Genomic DNA, 20,644 nt, shown 5'->3' with positions numbered 1-20,644 from the left:
GGTTCTTGATACAACAGAATTCTATAAAGAAAAGAACACAGAATGAAAAGAAAGACAGGATTTTGGAGAAAATCAAAGAACTAGAGAAGAAGTTAAGAGCAAATCCAAAATCGCAGCCGATCCTGAGAGAAATTAAACTCCACCAGGCACAATATTCTAAATTGATAAATCAGGAAATTGAATGGAAGATTAAGTTGATGAGACAAAAAACGTTTGAATCGGCAAACAAATGTGGGAAACTGCTGGCTTGGCAGTTGAAAAAGAGGCAAAAGTTGAATACAGTAACAAATTTGGAAATTGAAGGAAGAAATATCCAGAACCCCGTGGAAATTAGAAAGTGCTTCCAGAAATACTTTAAAAAACTATACACTCAAGGGCCGCAAAATGAGATGGAAATTAAACAATTCTTGGAAAAAAATGGGCTCAAAAAACTGTCACAGGAAAATAGAACACTCTTGAATAGCAAAATAACTCGACAAGAGATTGAACTTGCCATTCAGAACATGAAATTGGGCAAATCTCCAGGGCCAGATGGTTTGACCTCCAAGTATTATAAGACATTAAATGACTATCTGATACAACCACTGATGGAGGTCAGCAATGAGATTATGGAGGGGAAGAAGGCGCCGGAATCGTGGAAAGAAGCCTTTATCACATTGATACCAAAATCAGAAACTGAAAAGACACAGCTTAAGAACTACCGTCCCATCTCCCTTCTAAATGTGGATTACAAAATATTTGCTGAAGTCTTGGCAAACAGACTTAAAAGAGTTTTAAGTGAAGTAATACACAAGGACCAAGCAGGCTTTCTCCCAGGCAGACACATGTTTGCTAATACAAGGAATATTATTGACATTTTGGAGCTGTTGCAAACAGAAATTAATACCAAAGCAGTGTTAGTTTTTATAGATGCGGAGAAGGCCTTTGACAATATCTCTTGGAAGTTTATGAAGGGAAATTTAAAAGAAATGGGAGTGGGGAGGGGTTTTGAAAACGGGATTGATGCGATATATTCAGAACAAAAGGCAAAACTGATAGTCAACAATGTGGTTACGGAAGGGTTTAAAATTGAAAAAGGAACACGACAAGGCTGCCCAATTTCCCCGCTGTTGTTTATTACAGTCCTGGAGGTGCTCCTGAATCGTATCAGAGGGGACCGGTTGGTGCAAGGGATTCAGGTCGGAGCGAAACAATACAAACTTAAAGCTTTTGCAGATGACCTAGTCTTGACCCTGCAGGAGCCAGAATCTAGTACAAAAAGAGTTTTGGAATTGATTCAAGATTTTGGTCGGGTGGCGGGATTTAAATTAAATAAACAGAAAACTAAAGTATTAGGGAAAAACTTGACAGACTTAGAGTCAGAACGGTTTCAGAAAGAAACAGAACTAACATTGGTGAAAAAAGTTAAGTACCTAGGGGTAAATTTAACAGCAAAAAATCTGAGTCTATTTAAGGATAATTATGAAAAATGCTGGACTGAAATTAAGAGAGACTTGGACTGTTGGACAAAATTGAAACTTTCTTTGTTAGGCCGAATTGCCGCTATCAAGATGAATGTATTGCCAAAGATGTTGTTTTTGTTTCAAACATTACAAATTGTGGATAAGACGGAGTGCTTCAGGAAGTGGCAGAGAGATATTTCTAAATTTGTCTGGCAGGGCAAAAAGCCTAGAATTAAGTTTAAGATACTAACTGATGTGAAAGAAAGAGGTGGCTTTGCCCTGCCGGACTTAAAGTTGTACTATGAAGCAGCAGCTTTCTGCTGGCTTAAGGACTGGCTACTTCTTGAAGACACGGACGTGTTGGATCTGGAAGGTTTTAACAATGCATTTGGCTGGCATGCATATCTATGGTATGACAAAGTTAAGACCAATAAGGCCTTTAAGAACCATATTGTCAGGAAAGCTGTATTTAATGTCTGGACAAAATACAAAGACTTGTTGGAAAACAAAACCCCAAGGTGGCTTTCACCTCTGGAGGCTAAAGCCCGGAAGAGACTCAATATGGAGGCCAATTGGCCAAAGTATTGGGAAATATTAGAAAAAGATGGTGACAATTGGAAATTGCAGAGTTTGGAGAAAATGAAGGGTAAAGTGCTAGACTGGTTACATTATGCTCAGATTAAAGAAGTTTTTAAAAATGACAAAAAGTTAGGATTCCAGGTGGAAAAATCGAAGTTAGAAACAGAACTGTTAGAACCAAAGAGTAAGATATTATCAAGAATGTATAACTTGCTGTTGAAATGGAACACACAAGATGAAATGGTCAAATGTGCTATGATAAGATGGGCACAGGACATTGGGTATAATATTATGTTTGAAGATTGGGAAAGGTTGTGGACCACTGGGCTGAACTTCACTGCATGTAATGCTCTGAAGGAAAATGTAATGAAAATGATATATAGATGGTACATGACCCCTGTTAAACTTGCTAAAATATACCACTTGTCCGAAAATAAATGTTGGAAATGTAAGGAAAATGAAGGAACATTCTTTCATCTCTGGTGGACTTGCCCGAAAGTGAAGGCCTTCTGGGAAATGATATATAATGAGCTGAAAAAAGTATTTAAGTATACTTTCACTAAGAAACCAGAGGCCTTCCTCCTGGGTATAGTCGGCCAGAAGGTGTTAAAGAAGGACCGAACATTCTTTATGTATGCTACAACGGCAGCAAGGATACTTATCGCTAAGAATTGGAAAACTCAAGATTTACCCACACTGGAAGAATGGCAGATGCAGCTGATGGACTATATGCAATTGGCGGAAATGACCGGCAGAATCCGAGACTTGGGAGAAGAAAAGGTTGAAGAAGATTGGAGGAAATTTAAGATTTATTTACAAAAATATTGTAATTTGGTGGAATGTTAAGAAGGGTGCTTGATTATAAAAAACTAGCCATCACTAATCTGGATTTGAATTGGAAGATAAGTGAGATTTTAGAAAACAAAAATTGCTGAAGAATTGTTATTTATCATTTAAAAGAGCGATTATAAATTACATGATAATTTGCTTGGAAAAATGTATTGATAATGTAAGTGTGAACGGGAAACGTGAGGAAGTCCAAAAAGGTTTGAAAATTTGTTAAGACGAAAGGAATATTGTTTATTATTTTTGTATTTTTTATAAAAAACCCTAATAAATATCTTTATAAAAAAAAAACATGTACTTCAGCAACTGGCATTTGCAATTCTCCTTTATTTCAAAAACAATTTGCCATCTAGCATGGGGGTGAGGGGCTTCTACCTGAGAAACATGAGCCTAATGTCCCCTTGGGCACACTGAACCAGCTATGCAGTTATTTGGATCCCAGAGTAGAGTAACAGTATAATCTTATGCATACTGAGGAGAGTAACAGTGTAATCCTATGCATACTGTGGCGTTTGCCCATTCTTTGGGGATATGTTTCTAATGGGGGAGAGAAAGGATTAATAGGTTGACCAATAAGAAAGCCTGGAGGAGCCTACCTGATTTTGAGGCTCAGTCCAGAGGTTTTGACAGTTAGTTCGGTTGGTTCTTTTTTTGCGGGGGGGGGGGGGGGAGAGAGATAGAGGAGTCAGAGTGAGTTAGAGACAGGGACAAGACAGAGAGAATAGAGTGACAGCGTTTCGAATATATTTTAAAACTTGTTTGTGTTTGAAATAAACTTTAATCTTCATTGTTAACTCTACCTGACTGAGACTCAATACTTCACTGGGGAACCCTAGGTTTTTTCCACAAAATTGGTGGAAGCGGAAGAATAAAGTAGTGGTGTACAGGTCAATAGTCCGTGAAACGACCGGGGGCTCTGCACGAATGCCACAAAATTGGTGGCAGTGGTGGGATGGATACATGGTGAGGGGAAAGGTAAATCTGGGAATGATTATCTTATCCTGGGTGTGAAGACATATTGGTGTAGTTGTGGGAAAACCCAGTGTGTGAGGCGAAGCCAACGTAATAAATGGAAGAGAGAACTTGAAGCTGTTTTGGCAGAGGTTTTAGACTTGTGGATGGGTGAAGTGAGCTTGCAGGTCAGTGTGGAGACCCAGTGCAGGACTTCGGGGCCAGAGTCTAAAAGGGAACCTAGCAGGAGGGAACAGCAGTGAGGAAAAATTCTCAAAGGTTGTGTTGCTGAGTTGCAGCAATTTACCTGGGAGTAAGCCCTGGTGGGGCTTCCTTCTGAGCAGACTTATACAGAGAGGATCTCAAAACCAAGAATAATAAATACTACAGCTATAGAATGTGATACACAAAGTTTCCACAGCCATTTATTAGCTTGAGCTATTCACTTCTGGAAATCATGAAACCAAAATATAAATTAGAGAAGAAAAAGGGAACAGCAAAGGGAGGTGCATCATGAAAACAGAAGGGAAATTATCTCAGCTGGTCATTCCATATAAAATGAATATAATAAAGATCAATATCTAAACTCTGATTCTTCACCACATTTATAAAAGGAAGCCATAAACCATGGAAAGTTTCCTTATGTCTCCTCCCTTCTGGCAGCTGAGGAAGCACTGCAGAGCAACTAAAAATGCAGTATGCAGGGTGGACAGTCCAGGATAAACCTAATGCACTATACAGTGTTAAGAACATATTGCAAAATACGCCCGCACAAAACTGTCAGTCTGGCAGAACCTATCATCTCCAGGACATTGATTAGTATGTTTTTTAAAAAACTTGGCTTCCACTACACCTTCTTATTTCAAGACACTGAGATGCCCACTTCCACTGTCTTTCAATAAGTAGATTTTTTAATTACCCTCAACACTTCTGGAGATGCCTTTGAAAATGGAAATTTCACTTACTTCCAAACACGGTTTTTACCAGGTTTTAGCCAGAGGAAGTAGACTGGATTATGACACTCCAATTATATGTTATAATAACTTTTAATAATAGTTTTAATATTTATATGCAGCCTATCCAACTGGGTTGCCCCAGCCACTCTGGGTGGCATTCAACAAAATATTTAAAACATTAAAAACCTCCCTTTACAGAGCTGCCTTCAGATGTCTTCTAAAAGTCAGATAGATGTTTATTTCCTTGCCATCTGATAGGAGGGCATTCGACAGGGTGGGTGCCACTACTGAGAAGGCCCTCTGCCAGGTTCCCTGTTACTTCACTTCTCACAGTGAGGGAACTGCCAGAAGGCCCTTGGAGCTGGATCTGTGTCCAGGCTGAATGATGTTTTCCGGTGCAGTCCAAAGGCTTGCTTTTGTTCCACAAGGTAAATAATTTGAGGACACAAGGCACCTCAATTCCTCAAGAGGCTTTGCTTAGGGCTCCCCTGTTATCAAGCACATGGCAGGTTCTATGTTAAAAATCAAGCACTGCTAGGAGTTTGCTTTTTGTTTTCCAATGTATGTCTTACCAATAAAAAAAATTGGTGTCGCACAAGGAAATTTTTATTCTGCAAGTGTGACCTAGAAAAAAAAGTTTGAGAATCACTGTTATATGCTAAAAGCAAATTCATCCTATGAACTCTGGTCAACATGCAGCCAAAACAGCATACTAGAGAGCTATCAGCAAGTTTCTGGAAAGCCCAAGATTTATAGCACACACAAAACGAGGGGTGGGGGGTGGATATTCCAGTTAGCCCAGTGAGGACTGAGCTAGAGGGGGAACAGAATAGCATGTCCTGAAAAAGGGCTGATGGGAATCCTGAACAGGATCACACCACACTGCAACATTTTGTTGCTGGTCCTGCTTGCCTTCTTTAACAATATTCCGTAAGTTGGATGCAGAATTTGTCATCATTTAGTGATTGCAGGAAGAACAGGTGCTGGCAGGTCTATCTAGCTGGTGCAATCTACATATCAGATGTGGCGATACGGGAAGAACTCCCGCAGAACCTATGACAGGAGGGCAGGAATGAGCAGTGAGTTAATGGCCTCTGCGAGATGCACTTGTGTAAGCCCAGAGCACTGAAATGTGCCAGGCAGAAGCTATTACAAAAGACAAACAGGTTTAGCAACAAAACCTTTGTTTGCTGTCCTAGATTCATGTCTACACCCAGAGTATTTGCTAACCTACTATAGCTGCTCATACGGATCCCTCCCCACCAAATATTCCCTGCTTCGGAACATCCTAGCAACTTGAATAAATGATTCAGATATGAGATTCCTCGCAGTACTGATCCTCTCCCATCTCCTACTCAGGGAAAAGTGTGGGCAGGGCCAGATCATACCATACTATCAACATAGAAGGATTAAGGTTGTCAGGCATATGGTGATAAGGTGAAAATCAGCCTCTCCCCTGGCCCCCATTTAACGAGAATGCCTTTTTCACATAAATAGTATTGTGCTGATGTCAAGTTTTTTAAGTCATGCAATGTTACACAATCCCAGAGGGGTAACTACACTCATTAAAAACCATCAGAGTGACCAGAGTCTTTAAAATATACCTCTTATATAGCATCGGCTTGTTTACACTGAAACCCACATCATCAGATCCAATGATGGGGCCAAAGTTACCCGGTGAGCTTCATGGGTATGTGGGGATTTGAGCCTTGTTATCCCAGGTCCTAGTGTTAACACTCTAAACCACTGCACCACAGTGGCTCTGCATAAGTATAGAAAGAAATGAGGGGCAGTTTACAGGAGGAGCTCTGGCCCATGGGACAATTTGGCATGCAAGGCCATTTATTATAAAACCATGCCCACTTGCCAATCAGCTGGCATCGCTCTGCTGGGGCGGCGAGGAGGCAGGACTCCATTCTGTGTTGGCTGCATGCCAGTTGCCCTGCCGGGAAATGACACATGCAGCTGGAGCAGCAGGGCTGAGCAGGAGCGAAATCCTGCTCTGTTTTGCAGTGCACACCAGTTTGAAAGCCGGTTTACAAGCAGCCCAGAGCTACTCTTTGAACCTTCAGTTTTCTGTAAACTCTACACAGTGAAGCAGATGGGCTAAGGGAGAGATGGATCAGCGCCACACATGAAAATCAGGTCCTATCAACAGGATAAACTTTTTACGACTGATACAACTAGGCTTGGACACGTCAGAACTGGGAGTGACTAGATCCCAGAAGGAAGCCACTGTCCCTTGCAGAGTTGTTCCTGTGCCCCGTTCCCCTTGCCTCAGCAGTTGGGAGTCAGTCACACCTACTCCCAGCTGGATCATTCCGTCTTTTGCTGGATTATCTTTTTAATTTATGCTCTGCATAGCAAAGTGACACACCTGTCTCTGAAGGGGGAGGGAAGACTCCTTGAAGCAGCAACAAGGAAGGGTTAAAAAAAAAACCTAATACAGGCAAGCTGTATTTGAAGGAATGCAAGTGTAACATGTCACTTTGTTTTTCACAGACACACTGAAAACTAAGATTGTTATGTGTGTGATAACAGAAGGGTTTTTAACTTACCCACAGGCATGAGTGACCTGTTTTCCAGCTCCACATTTAAGAACTAAAGTCAGGTCATTTAGACTATAGCATCGGCATTCATTTACCCCCGCGTAGTGTATGTTTGGAGAATCCATAATTTGCTAGATTAAAAGGCAACTACCCTGCTCCACACACCCTTTCTCATTTTTAAATACTGCCCAGCTGTGTGTTTAAAATACCATTGTGAGCGGAGGGGGGGGGGGTCACACACACCCCAAACAAGACACACACACACTCCCCTCCCCCGCCAATTGCCAATCGCCATTACACATGCTAGTGTTTTTCTTTCAGAGATTTTAAACTGTGGGACACATCTCCTGCACCTAGAGATATACTTTGCCTCTCCTGTGCCACCCCCCCCCCGCCAAATTCTTTTTCCCCCTTCATGGCGCTGCCATGTGATTTGTTTGTATTATATTTCTCTTTGTAGAGATGCCAGAGCTGGTGGAACTGTACGAACCCTATTCAAGACAAGATAAAAATCCTCCTAGCCTGGACTCAGCCACACCTTCCTTTCTATGCAAAAGGCTTTTAAAGCTTATCTACATAAGAGGAGGAGGTTCCAATTAGTGTTCTCATTATATAAGTTTAAATGCATTTTAAAACATTCTTCTTCAGGGTGGGAATAGTCATATAGTTGACTAAAGAATATGTTTTCTTCTTCCCATGTTAAAAACATGGTTGAAATGCACTCAAGTTTATTCTGTTTGCGCTTAGTTAATATTATAAATCATTTCAGGTGTCCTCCTTGTTTGGTGCTACTTTCTCCAGCCATGGTATTACAGCACAGGTAAGAGTGAACTAATGTGGAGATGGTTAGAAGATTAGAAGCTACAAGGCCCACTCTCAGGCACGAAGATCACAGGCAGGGCTATTTTTCTAGGAAAAGAAGTGCCGAAGTCGCCATGAACACCTCCCTTGTTCTCTTAAAATGATAATAGCACCCACCTGAGAGGTGCCGGAACTGAGTTCCAGCTGAAAAAAAGCCCTGCTCACAGGGTACGTAGGGTTAGTCGGCAGCTCTCTGCCTGACCTACCTCACAGGTAAGAACCAGAGGAAGAGAAGAAAATGCAAATAACAATTCTCCACAGCACCAGTGGGGATCTGGCAGCCCACAGGTCAAGTTATGTTGGTCTGGGATCCTCATTTGACCTGTCAAAGTGTCCAGTGGGAGTTGGGGGAGCTCTGGATTGACCCCTGCTGAGCACATGGGGGTCGTTTGCATAAATATTTCCAAAGGGTGAGGAACATCTATGAGTTCTGTCTAGGCACTGTTGACTTTACCATTTTCAGTCTTTATATGGCCAAACCCTACACATGCACCATTACACAATACTGAAGAGAAGCAATGGGAAACAATGGTGGATTGTGGACTTTCCTTTTATCATGCTAAAGGTCTCACCACTAGGTTCCCTGTGTTATCCCGTTATTTCCATCCCACTGTTATATGGAATGGGAATGGCAGCACATAGACTACTTCACAGATTGCAGCGCTTGGGTGACTGGCTCTTGCATCAAATAATATTTGCATACGATTATAACACAAATGACAAAAGTCAACGTCTACAGCATACACGATAGCTGCTACAAAAGTCGTCTGGTCTTACTATTGCTTGATCCTGCTAATGTCTTGAGTTGCAAGCCAATGCTTAAGTACTTTTTCTGCAGGCACACGGATACTGTTGTGTTTTTAAATTACTGTTGTTTCATATAACATTGTTATGCTGTATACATTAGATGCCATCTTTGGATGCTCCCACAGAAAAGAAACCCACTCTTTACTGCTAAATCAGCACAAATGTCAATTAAGTTTTCTGTGGATCGACGTTTGCTCAGATTCAGAAGTAAAAATGGGGTTTCCTGGGAGAAAGCAGTGAGGCAAGCAGAAAACGCACAGGACAAGTGGAACACCTCTCGAGTCTGTGCTTTCTAGGTGTGAACAAGCAGAAGTGTAGGCTAGCTCTTAGACGGTACAGATTATATACAGTGATATCAAGCCTACGGTATGAGAGCAGTAGACGAAGACTGCCTGTGCATATTGGTGCAAGCTTAGGTAATGTATGTGCCCTGTGCCCCTCATACTACTGGCTGGGGAAATAAAATTCAACATTGCCAGGACTCAGGTCCTTTCAAAACAACAGAATATTCTAAATAATGAGAATATTTAGAAAACCATGCATGGCAAAATGCTCTTGAACCCGTGCTATCATGTCTGAAGTCATAACCTTCTCCACAGATTCAGCACTGTGTAAGTGGTTCGATTTTCAACACATCTGATGGAGGATTTGCTTTCAATATGTAGCTTTCAGTATCCAGCTTTTCTTGTTGTTCAAGCTGTACAGTACTGACAGCTGCCTCTGTATTTTCAGCTGGGATGTTCTCGTGCCCTGCCCCTGCCGATATCTGGATATTTCCATCTCTTTAGAGGCAAACACTTTGGATACTACTTGTATGATGCCTGACAAGATAGCAGCTTCAGTGTTTGTCTGGGGACTCAGCTACACAGCTGCAAATAAAACGTTTTAAATGTGTTGTAAAGTGCAATAAACAAATGTGACATTAGATGGCAACAGTGAGCTATGCAAAATTCAATGTATTTTTCAAAACTTTTTTTTAAAAAAACATTTTCACAGTGTTTTTTATATGTGCATAGATTCCATCTGGGACTCACTAACTCACTGTCCTCTGCTTTTTGAAGTACTTGGGGACATTCCTAGCTGAATAAATTGAAACAGCTCTGCTTCTTTTACTTTATCTCTCTAGTAATCTTACACAGTATAGAAAACCACTGTGCCTTTCTTTTAACCTTCAACCAATTAAAACAGTAACATAATAATTTGCATTCCCCTCTGACTGGGTTGCTCCAGCCACTCTGGCCACATGAAATTTCCATTTCATTGCACATTTCCTGAAACCCTTGCCAGCTACTTTTGGTTTCTAATTCTTGCCCTTCAAACAAGCAGGTCCAGCTGTACCCCCACCAAGCTCCTCACCCAGTCACAATAAGGAACCATAATTCCTTTGTTTGTATTATCACTGCATTTCTAGTGTTTCCAGATCCTTAAGATTTCTGGATGTAGAAAGTAGATCACAACAAGCAGTATTCATTCATCTGAGCTGCCTGCTGGTCCAGGAAGGCTCTCTTTCAGAGCATGTGCAGAGTCCCTGTCTGGCAGTCACTCTAAATGGGAGTGGTCTCAGAGATCACTCTAAACCTATTGTTGACCAGCTTAATGTGTGTGTCTGTGTACATTAAAATAAATTCATTAAGGATTCCGGGAGGAAAGCACCATACCCTCTCCTGCAGACTCTACAAAGCACAAATAACTAGGAATAAAGTTGCAGGAAGGACAGTTACCGCCACAGAGTGCAGGTGGGAGATAAGCATTTTAATATTTCTCTACACGCTATTAAAAACTTCCTGCAAGTAATAATAAAAATAAAAGTGCATGGGAGGGAGTGGTTCGAGCTTGAAGCTCTTTCTGGCATGCTCTGTTAACTTAAACTAAAACTCCCTAAAGTGCTCTAGCTCCACATCATAGAACTAAAAGTCGGCAGATTCCCTAATTCTTAGCACTTTCCCTAAACAGCTATTTGCAGGATTCTTCTGAGAAAGTCAGAGGAATTCATAGAGTATAAAAGCCAGTGTTTTGTTACTGAAAGACAATGCACATGTTGTGATTTTTGCTTGACTGCAATGGGAAGTTATTTTCAAGTCCTTCAACATATTCCTGTGGGTCTGATTTGTCACTGCGAAAGGTAGGAGTACTTGCCACATAGGGCTTTACATGCACTTGCAATTTAGGAGTAGGAAGAAGGTAGAACAGTTGTTGGCATCTAGGGTCCTATCCTGCTCAAGCTACTGCATAATGTGCTGCCCATCATATTTATATCCTGGCTCCTGCCCAAAGACAGATGGAGGGTTCTCATTTCATACTTGCAGGCATCCTGTGAGATGGAGACAGTTGGCTTTGCAGGGATCTGAACCTGACTTCAGCCACATCCTAGTCCAGCACTCTAAAGGCTACACCACCCTATGTGTTAATTACATAGGTGGGGTCATGTTCTCTCACTTCAAGTTAGCTGAACTGCAGCGCTCTTTGTTTTAGGAAGGGATAGCTTGGAAGCCCCTCAGATGGGACTAAAAGACCTGAGATGTTCATTGTTCTGAGCTCCCTTTAATGGTGGCCTTTAATAAAGGTAGCGACTGAAATGCTGTCCTCCCTAACATACCTTTGAATCTTGGATGCAAAAGAAAAATATCACTACTGAATTTTTTAGCACTAAGCTGTGGCTATATTAAAAATTACACTGTTTTGTTTTTTTAATGCACAACGTCTCGCTCCCAGAGATCTTTTGGTACCGATCTAGACTCCTCACCAAGAGGTTAGGATGGGAGACGTTTGGGGAGATCCCTGAGCTTGAGCAAAGTGCCATATTGTTAACAGTGTGAGGTGGGTTTACAGCCTACAAATGGACATTGAGCTCACCGAAAACACAGCTGTAGAAATTCAGCATTCATACATCTGAATGTTTTCAGCCTTAATGATCAAAATGACTTTACAGCATGTTCAAGTGGCTAATGCTGCAATTTCAGCAATTAGCATACACATAGGTAAATTTCAAGTGCGAAATGAGTCAGATAACCCACAAGCAAGCTAGTCTCCCACCTGACTAGTCATTAGCACCTGGCTTTCTCAGCTGTTGAGCCACAGAATAAGCTTCCTGCCTAAAGGCACTTCTGATCTTATCAGTATGAAAATTAAGCAAAGACTGGGAAAGAGCACTGGAGTGGGAGGGAAGAGCATTTTCAAAGACAACCTGCAGAAGACGGACAAGTGGAGGAAAAATTATAGGACTAGGCTGCTCTCCTTTACCTACTTAGAGGAGGGTACCTTTTTACCTTTACTTACAGGAGGAGGAGAGTAGGCACCATTGAACACAATGGAACTTCTGAGTAGAAATGTTTAGGATTGCCTTATAACCCACCCACAAGTCACAGGTAACACCTTTGAAACCGCAACACTCATCTAGCTGAATGGACTCACAAACACATTTCCCAGCCTTAGCTCAATTGCACTACTAATCATGAGTCAAAAGGCAGTGCTCAGTGACAGCAGAACTGCATGTAAAAGTGAAACACAGTAGTCCATTTTACAGATTTATTCTAAGCAGCAAAATTGTCAGCGAACGAAAAGGTCAGAAGCATATTGGTTGCCTGGATATACACTTCCCCCACCGCCAGTAGTGCAATAGTAAGAAGAGAAAAGTTCAAAGAACTATGCAAATTGGAGTAGTAGTCCTATCCAACTATTCCTTGGAAGACTGAAATGCTTATTTATTTCTCAGAATATATATAGCAACTTGATTGTAATAAAACCTGAGAGCAGTTTACAAATACTACTACAAGCACTGTAAATATGAGATAGCTAGATCTTGGAGACATGGATAATAATTGTAATAATTGTTGGCTCTTTTTCAGCATTGGTTGATGTTTTCGGTTTACTGGGCCAAGTCATTGCCCAAAGGTGCATCCCTTCATTCCATGTAGCAGCATGGAACCCTGCCATTATGGGTTAGTGTTTCTAGTTAAATGTTGGTCAATGTCTTGTTCCAAAAGGCCACAACCACAACAAAACAGCAGCAATGTAGTGGTGGTGGGTGGGGTTTTTATTTTTAGCTTTTTTCAAGGCCAGGGTGCTCTAGAACATGGCAGAACCCTTTGGTAGAACTCCCCCCCCCCATTTATTTCGATCCATCAAAACATCATTTACAGAATGGCTTGAATCTGTGCAGAACAGGGAGTCTAGCCACAAATTTCTACTCATCGGAGCTTAGCAAGGCTTAACTTCTTCCAGGGTAATGGCAGCTATCTAGCAAAGTCACAATAATGTTAGATGAACCGTTGTGTGATCCACAACCCTTGGCAAGCATCAGGATCAGATGTTGCCCATAAAACCCAGCATCAAAAGAGCACCCACTTTAATTTTTGTATTAAAGAAAATAATAATAATGGCAGCTGTTACAGCTGTGAAGGCAAGCTAAAGCCAGAGGAAGGCTCAATAGGGGGTTCCTACATGTCTTAGTACATACCTTGGTGTATGCCCTCCACAACAGAAGAGTAAATCATAGAAGACCAAGGAAGGCTGTGCATAAATTATACAGATCAGATTTCAGCTCCTATTAGGACAGCATATAAACACACACCCAGTTATGAGACAGGGCCTACAGCTGCAGAGGGAAATGTTGCCACTCTTAGCTAGGTATGGAGCTGGCTTTTCAAAGGAGTTATTAACACAGAGGAACTAGGAAAATAGGAACTGCAACAGAAGCAAATGTCATTGGACAACAAAAGCCTGGCACTTACATTTCTTTGCTCTCCTTCATCCACAGAATGATTGCCATACTACTATAACAAGAGTCTCAGCACTCTTGCTTCTAGTATACATTGAAAACCATTACATCCCACTGTCAGTTATAGATGTTTCATGTTGTTTGACATTGACCGCAAGCTTTTTCCTTCATAAATTGTTACTGTCCCAACCAAAATAGGCATGGGAGTAGTGGAGCTGCAAACTCTTTCCATCCCTTCTGCAGTCCAGATATTCCCCCAGGCCTGCCAATTTGTGGAAGAAAAAGCTTAAACACAAAGGCCAGTATCAGGATAAAACATCAAGCATGGTTTGGGCCCAGAGCTCCTAACTAAAGAACCATGGGAGTTAAATGTTAAAAGACTGGTTTCCAACTCACGAGTATCCCACACCTGTACAAAAATAGTTTTTCTTGCTCAGTGAAGTGCGGGGGAGGAAAGGAAGAGAACCAAATATGATAGCTAAAGCTATTTCAAACTGGTTTACACTGTGACATAGATCTATCCCACCCAAGGAACAGCCACAGAGGAAGCACTATGTCTGAAATAAGAGTTCAGTGACCTAAAACGAAGTTTCATCTATGCCATTTGATCTCGGATGGCTGTTGCACACTGCAAGCCAATCATCCTCATTTTAGTCATTTGCCATGTATGTCTGACTTTGTTCTTAGTGTAATATATGGGAGGATAAACAGGAAGAAAGCTTTACCTTCCTCTTTGCATTACTCCCATACTGAATGAGATAATAAACATTCCTCACCAATAAGTACCTTCAGTAATATGTAATATTCAGTCTTATACAATGGGTGCTATTCAATATGTATTTTTTTAAAGGGAGGAAAGCATCTGGTTGCTATTGAGCCCTAGGGAGCAGCTCAGGGCAACCCATGATTAAATTAAATTAAATTCCTTTTCCATTCCTTTAAACAGCTCTTCTAGCCTACTTTAGCTGGAGAAAGCATTGCCAATGAGCAAGCATTAAATCATGGAGATTTTATGCTATAGTGTTCCTATAGCTTCACAGTCCAGAGAGGGACATTTTCCACTTGAATCTGTGTATGCATTGTAGAACAAGCATTAAGACACCCAGCAATTTGGGCTCTTTGTCTGATTTTTTTTTAAAAGGGTGTTTATTGCAATTAAGGAAGTAGACTTAAAGATGCTGACTTAAAGGTGTGTGGCTACGCAAGACACAAACAAGATCTGCTAGTGATCAAAAGACAGGACTTTATCCCTGTTTGCTCATCCTGGTCTCTGCTTTTCGAGTTCATGCCTGCCACCAGCTTCCCTTGATTTCTAACACCTCCATACTTATCCACTCAACTAAATGGCACAAATCAGATAGGCTATATGCTGCATGTTATAACTTGCACAATGCACAGCATCTACTTCTCTTTCACACAGGACACAATCAACTATCTACTGATACCTACTTCATTGCACTGATATACAAGACATTGGGTATGTGTCAAGAATCAATGGTGTTTTCCAGGAACCAAAGGCAGGGTTAGATGCATGCAATGCCCACCTTGGGTTGTCTGATGTTGCTACAGAACTCTCCTTGGCTGTCTTTTCCAAGTGATGCCTCCCCTACTACAGTTCCATTTAGAATTAGAACAAAACCACCACTGGGCAGGAGAAGCTCCACATGGCCATGTGGCAATTTCTCCATGTAGGACATCAGCCAGTTGCCACAAGAGTCACACTGTTAACAGGCAACATAAGACTCAACAAAAATAGTTTTAGATTGTTCAGTTGCATCTACTTTAGAGACAAGGTTGCCAGCTTCTTTGCATCCTTGAAATAGCACCAAATGCTTAGACCCAATGCCTCCTCAACCAATTCCCATCAGTGCCACCACTCACATGGCTGATGGTCACATATGATGGAAGTTGAAGTCCAATGCCATCTGGAGGGAACGTATTGAAGAAGCCTGACTGAGACTGACAAGAGGGCTTAATTTGAGTCAAGGATCAGCTTTACCTCTTATTGTTGAACCTTAAGGTATTTTACATATTATGCATTGCCAGGGTAGAAGACTGTCAGTGCCAGACAGCAGAAAACGCACATTAAACTTGGCCTTAAGAGAACTCAGTTTTGCTGGAGTGGGCACCACAAGTATGATTTAGCCTGAGATTCCCACTCTATAAAGGTAGAAGAACCAAGAGCCCATTAGCACAGCCCTGCCCTCACTATAGCTGCCCAGCAAATCGTATTCAGTGGTATGTTGCCTTGGAACCTGGAAATATCATCATGGCTAGTAGCCATGGATACAACCTGCACTCCATGAATTTGCTTAACCCACTTTCATTCCATCTTAAGCCAGTAGGGATTATTACATACTGCGACAGCAAATTCTATGCATTATGTATGATGGAGTTCTCAATCAGCATAATTTATGCTGCCAAGCTATTGTAGTAGTAAGAATCATTTGCAAGAGAACAGCCTACAGTCAGCTTCTTAATGGGTTTTCTTGCTACTTTTCCTGCATTACGCTTAACTACTTTTAAGATTTGAACTCTTCTATTCCTTCGCAAGCCTCAGCTAGTTTGGACTGCCTCCCATCTGGCTTCTGTTAGGTGGAATCTTCCTTACCTCCCACATCATTGCTTGCATTTGTGAAATTTAAAAGCATCATGAAACCTAGCATATAATGCAACCCTAAAGATGCTAGATGTTATGGACAGAAAAGCTTCAGCCAGGTGAGTTCCAAAATGCTCATTGCTGCATTTGACTCCCAGCTCTAGAAGAAAACTTTGTGAATGGGCCTGTCCCCTTGTGTAACAGACCTAAATATAACGCCCCCCTACTCTCACAAAGCTTTACCTCTCCACTAGTAGGTCTCATATAACCCTTGATACCTGAAAACTGGTGATAGATAAAACATAGATCCTCGGTTCCAAAGCATGTGCTACCTTTGAAACCTTACCCATTTATCAACCAAAGAATTATATGGGGACCAAAACGAAATATACTTTAAGATGAGATATCTCGGGTCAGTTTGGGGGGAGGTGGAGTGATAGACCAGTGCTTCTTAAACATGCGGTTTTTGAAACAAGGGGCTTTTCACACTCTGGCTTTTCATCAGTGTCCACAGTATTTAGTGTTCTGATTGAAGTTCCACACACCATTACTTTTAAGTGGTACTGTCAGTGCTTTCAGAACACTTGATTATATAAGTTTCAGCCTTCATCTTTTAATCTCACTCGGTTTGGTATTGTGTTTGACTGACTGGTGCTAAGCTCCTGGGGGCAGGGATGAGTCTCATCCAGCTTGCGAGTAATGTGGCTGGATATGGTGCAATGATGTGGGAGTTGGGGCGTTCCCTGGATAGTTTGGAGTATCCTAGGAATGACTGTGCTACACACACTTTTCCAGCAAGCCTTCCTCAGGGCAAGTCAGGCACGAAAAACTACTCTGTACAATGCTCTGCCTACACAGCATAGAAGAGGGTGCAGCAGCGAAGCAGCATGGGAAAAGGGATTTAACAGCTGTTGCATGTGGATTTTTTTCACAGCCAGATTAAAGCTGAACCACCATGTTGTCATGAGAGGGAACCTTCTCACCTGGCTGCCACTGAAGGCATGGTAACCATTGAATATGTTTGTTTAGACCAGGAATGGGGAACGTGTGGCTCTCCACCAATGTTGCTGTTCTACGACTCTACATCTCCTCCAACCATTGGGCCATGCTGGTGGCGGGACCTAGAGTTCAGCAACATCTGTAGGGCCACAGGTTCTACACTTATGGGGTAGCCCATCTGGCCAATCTTCTCTTTGCATTCTAGAAAGGATCTAGGTCCTTTTTCAAGCATTCAGAGGGAGTAGGTCTGGTAGTTTGTCTCTGTACTCTAGTTGTAGCTGCTCTTTTAAAAGAGCTAAAAAAGTTAGCTGTCCCAAGGGTTATTTGCCATGCGGGATATTACTATTAAGAGACACTCCTAATCAGACAGGACCTGCTCAAGGCTGGCCTACACCTTCACAACATCCTATTTGTATGGTGACTGCATTTTCTCAAAACACTGGAGTGCCGATGGACAGGTTCTTAAGGAGAGACATTTATGCGCATTGAGTAGTCTTAGCCTAATCAGGGCTCCCAGAGAAATCTACATGGCTGTGAGGACTGCTCACATAGCCTGCTGCAGGAAACAACTACCAAATACCAGTGTACTTATGACAAATGCCTTCCAACAAGGGATAAAGTTGCCTTTATTCATAGACAATCCCACTGGGACCAGGTGATCCCTCACAAAAACAGTTGTCTGGTAATCACTGTTCAATCAGGCTACAGCAGAGGGGGAGAGTGAAAGCAAAGCCACCATCAGCTGTGCTGAAAATCCAGCAACCTTTGCCTCCTCTCCTAGGACAGTTTTCATTCTAGATTAGCTGGTTTTTAACAAGTGCCAGAGTTTTTTTTTTTTCCTGCTTTCCTGATATTTTTCCTTTTGTGCTGTGTCTTTTAGATAGCAAACATAAGCACAGGGCTGCTTTATTATTGGTCTTTGTAAGATGCCCTGGGAGCCTTTTCAGCTGGAGTAAAGGGTTGGAAATAAATTGCATGGGTGGGATTTCATTGGGTAAGGGCCTGCAATATGAACCAATATGAACTCTCTCTACTGCCCTCTCACCCAAGCAAGTCCTGCCTTCAAGTGAAGGCAAGTGACGGGCACTTCAGATGAAGGTACCTTTCAATTTTGAAATCAGGATTAGCAAGAACAGACATGCTAGCAAGCAGATATGTTCCCCATATTAAAATACCTATCTGCCTTAAAGTCATGTGTGTGCAACCTGCTCTGCTGCAATAAAGCAATCCCTCTCTTTCAACTGCCAAAAAGGAGGAAGTTGTGGTCTGCTGCAAAACAGCAAAGGGGCTGTGAAAAACAACAGAAATAGGACAAATGCAGCTTCACAATGAGAATTGAAATAAGGTTGTTCTGAGGAAAGTTACAGATCATCTACACATGCAATAGCACAATTCGTAGATATTTGTGGGTTTTCATACATCAAGCCAATTGGTACTGATTGTTCCTTTCATAGGATATTAAAAGCCTCATCTTGGTATACTAGCTCAATCTAGGGCACTGCACACTATGGAACGTAATCACCCCTTTCATACACCCATCAGATCTTTAAAGAGAAAACCAAGGGAATTCTATAGTACAGTTGTCTCAGAACCTTCTGCTAAGGTATAACCATCTAAGCAAGCAAAGCACAAGTTTACAGAGATAGAAGTATCCGAGTTATCCAGCACTCTTGGCCAGAGACACATTTTGAGCAATATACATACGTTCTACAAAGCCTTCTCCACTCAAATGGTCAAATAAGTTGTTTCTCCGAGGAAGGAAAACTTACAGCACTCTGGGAATTGGGGACTAGGCTGCCCTTAGGGTCCTCTTCCAACTCTACTCCTTTCTTTTTCCATTACCTTTTTTCATTTATACATCAGCATAAGTTTGGTGCCACTCTCTCCCCCTCTTGTGTTCGGATATACAAACTATGCCCTGCTTGTCTCCCCACTAAACAGAAAATGTTGTCCTTACCTTGGTAGGCAGCCAAATAGAGTGTTATCAGCAGCACCCACCCTTTCCATAAGCCCTCCATGTTCTTCAGTGTTACTGGATCCTTCTGGTGAAGAGAGACAATGCCTCCTGTCTGCAATGAGCAATCTTGGGAAAGGCAGCAGGATGGAGAGAAATTAACACCCACACAGCTTGAAGTTTCACAAGTACCATTTGCCACACCCAGCCTCAGGTTAATGCAATTAATGCACATGATCTGTAAGAGCCAGAGCACTCCCAGATGAGAGGCTCCTCCAGTTTCTGTGTAATAGCTTAATCTCTGCCAGCTGACAAGATGTGGCTTCCTCTGTAAGTAAAAGTTGCAAGGCCAGCTGTGTGCTTTTATGAATCTATGTCCCAAGCACCTAAGCTGTGCAATGTTGTGAGTCTGCCAACAGATCTCTTTAAAATCAAAATACATTCCTACAAGAGAGTCTAAGGATAGAGAAGTCTTTTTTTCTTCTTCCCAGAATCACCTTAATATACCTATTACTATGGTAATGTAAATTAGGGGTGGTGAGAGGTCATTTAAATTTGCCAGATTCAAATCAGGTAGCCTGGAAGGCAAGAGTCCAACCCAGCTATGACCTTTTTCCAACTTCCAAACTGTGTTTTCCCAAGCACTCAAAATCCAAATCAAAGCACTAAGGAAAGGAAACCCTGCCTCACTACTTCTTCTGCCCACTCCTTCATTACATCAGTTTACATGGAGGGGGGGGGACAAACCCTACAGGGGCAAAATAAAGGATTTGGAAAAAGAGGCCTAACCCCCATGGAAGACAAGGCTCTGTTCTTACCCCACCCCATTGGGCCCCAACTATATTCGTCTTCATAGGATCCAATGGCTCCATATGTCCCTATAGACTGATATGGGAAAAGGGGGTAGCAGCCAGATGGGCTTGCTTTTTGCTCCTAAACTCATTTTGGCTCCATAGCAAACACTCCCCACCCCCCCAAGCCACAATATAGGCAAAAATGGATCAAAGTTCCTTTGGAAGCAGGAGGAAAGGCTTCTATATTGCATTACACAGTCTACCAGCTTGCTCCCAATTGAGAGCTGGGAGGGTACATTATTCTCTGTACGGGATACAAGACAGGATATATTGGTGAGGGGACTTTGTATTTTTCTCTTTCTTTTTTCTCTTTTTCTAATTACAATTTTATGTTTAGAATAGTTTCTTTTATCAATGAATTGTGAAATCTTTTTTAAAAAATTATACATTTATTTATTTAGGCAACCCTAGAAATTTCCAAAGTTTACTACAGTACACTTAGGAGCACACTACTAAGTTACTTTCAATCAGGACCACATTCAAGGCCTCACCAACTTCAAAGTTACATTTCTTTAAAAAGACGCACAGCT

General features: G+C 41.8%; 1 protein-coding gene across 2 annotated transcripts in view; it reads right to left on the bottom strand.

The window, feature by feature from the left end:
- The window catches only part of LOC310845531 (prosaposin-like), a 48,495-nt gene extending 29,072 nt beyond the window's left edge, over positions 1 to 19,423 (bottom strand). For both annotated transcript variants that reach the window (XM_083740695.1, XM_083740696.1), the window contains exon 1: positions 19,264 to 19,423. In XM_083740695.1, coding sequence (XP_083596821.1) covers positions 19,264 to 19,324 — 61 coding nt within the window. In that variant the 5' untranslated portion in view covers positions 19,325 to 19,423. The remainder of the gene's footprint in view (positions 1 to 19,263) is intronic.
- Between the last annotated feature and the right edge of the window lie 1,221 nt (positions 19,424 to 20,644).

Source organism: Podarcis gaigeae (assembly GCF_964106915.1).
Source record: "Podarcis gaigeae genome assembly, chromosome: 5".
In the NCBI taxonomy this organism is placed as follows: domain Eukaryota; kingdom Metazoa; phylum Chordata; class Lepidosauria; order Squamata; family Lacertidae; genus Podarcis; species Podarcis gaigeae.
Note: the sequence above shows the minus strand (reverse complement) of the source record. Positions and strands in the feature narration are given on the sequence as shown.